This window comes from Piliocolobus tephrosceles, unplaced genomic scaffold (assembly GCF_002776525.5).
Source record: "Piliocolobus tephrosceles isolate RC106 unplaced genomic scaffold, ASM277652v3 unscaffolded_22150, whole genome shotgun sequence".
In the NCBI taxonomy this organism is placed as follows: domain Eukaryota; kingdom Metazoa; phylum Chordata; class Mammalia; order Primates; family Cercopithecidae; genus Piliocolobus; species Piliocolobus tephrosceles.
Genome location: NW_022304478.1, coordinates 1 through 1919, shown reverse-complemented (window position 1 = coordinate 1919; position 1919 = coordinate 1). Strand labels below are relative to the sequence as shown.

The window sequence follows — 1919 nt, the reverse complement described above, 5'->3', positions numbered from 1 at the left end:
CACCTGCTGCCAGCCCACCTGTGTGACCAGCTGCTGTCAGCCTTCCTGCTGCAGCACACCCTGCTGCCAGCCCACCTGCTGTGGGTCCAGCTGCTGTGGCCAAACCGGCTGTGGATCCAGCTGTGGCCAGACCAGCTCCTGTGCACCTGTCTACTGCAGAAGAACCTGCTACCACCCCACATGTGTCTGCCTGCCTGGTTGCCTAAACCAGAACTGTAGCTCCACCTGCTGCCAGCCCTGCTGCCGCCCAGCCTGCTGTGAGACCACCTGCTGCAGGACCACTTGCTTCCAGCCCACCTGTGTGACCAACTGCTGCCAGCCTTCTTGCTGCTGATCAAGTCCCAAGAGAACCACTGTCCTCACACAACAACTTTCTGCTCAATTGACTTATCTTTTGGGGGACTAATTTACTTTGCTGCTAACAGCCACCGTGCTCTCACCCAAATTTTTATGAATTCTCTGCATGTTTAAAATCTTGGGACTCTGCTGGAGGGAGGGCAGAATACTTCATCCTGTTTCTCTTTTTCCTTCCACCTTGTGGGTCATGTGCCAGCTTCGTGTGCTCTCAATTTGGAGTCATGGTCTCAGCTGTGACTCTAAAGTCATGAGCTTCATTCTCTACTTCTAAGGAATTTAGGCTTCTGCAACTGATCGATAAACTTTGCAATGATATTTTTGTTTTCAGTATCCTCCTCATGGTTCTTGTATCCTTCTTTCTTTTTTCATGATAACTTTGGGTTATGTCCCTGGTAGCAGAAGTTCTTTGCTATATGTTTCTGAATAAACTCTGAACCATCCTCATCTCATATGGTGTTTTGTTTTATTTGAAAACATTTCTGATATGAAATTTACACACATATCACATACCATAGGTAGTATCCAATTTGATTCTCAAAACAGACGGTCATCTGTTATTATCTTATTTTTTGAGTTGAGAACAGTTTAATGTGTGATGTTATGTACTACTAAAGGGCAGACTCTAGTCCAAGGTGAAGTCCACTCTTTCTGGCCAAGAACACTTACATTTAATTCTCAATATAGTGAAATGACATTGGAAGTCAGCATTAGCAAGACTTGCACTTGAGTTTATTTAACTGTGAGAGAAATAATCTCTCATATTTGCAGATAACGTTTTTGTTCACACACACACACAAATTACCAGCTTAATTTCTCACACCTCAATGAGGAACAGCTGCATGATATGGCTGCAGGAACTGCATTTAATGGCTGCCCTGAGTGCAGGGACTGTGTTTTCTGAGTCTCCAACCAGTCATTCATTCACTTTATCTGCAACAAAAAATGCTTGAGAATTTATTGTGGACTCATGAGAGGGAGTCTCATCTGAAGAAACTTTTACTCAGTATCATGTAAATAAAATTTTTATGCAACCTCCGTCTTCTGAATACCTATTGATGAAGTAAATGAAACTAAGTTATTTCTTGTAAAATACAGACCATACATTATGCCACATAAGGACAATTTGTCCCCTACTTGAAATGTTATGAGGAAAATTAACTAAGAACAAAGCTGAGAACTGAGAAACTACACACTGGGCATGTACGACTTGGCACAGTCCATAATCTCTAAGCCGAGGAGGGGATAAAACAACCTCGCACATTTTGTGAGGCCAATACGAAGCATCTAAAGAAACAAAAAACTTTTGTTTCCAGGGAAATCAGAAGAATGTAAGAAAGGAGCAAAGTAGAACTTGTGCCTTCATAGAAGTCATGATAGACAGACGTTGGTGCTTCGGGTCCTGAACTGATGTAAGATACGCATTCACTCATGTAAGGATTGACTGATGCCGGCTCTGAGAGAAATTGAAAAGTCCAGGATGTGGGTCACCTTCTTAGGGGAGTGGTGGAAATACCGCTGATGAGCTAACAATGTGGATTTCCATGACAGATGCCAACTTCTGA

The 1919-nt window shown here is 43.0% G+C and overlaps 1 protein-coding gene across 1 annotated transcript; it reads left to right on the top strand.

Annotated features, from left to right (window-relative positions):
* Positions 1-4: 4 nt before the first annotated feature.
* LOC111534516 (keratin-associated protein 9-2) lies at positions 5-334 on the top strand (the record flags this gene model as incomplete). The annotated part of the gene is made up of 1 exon (XM_023201103.2): positions 5-334. A coding segment is annotated over one exon (330 nt), but the record flags the coding sequence as incomplete, so codon positions are not given.
* Between the last annotated feature and the right edge of the window lie 1585 nt (positions 335-1919).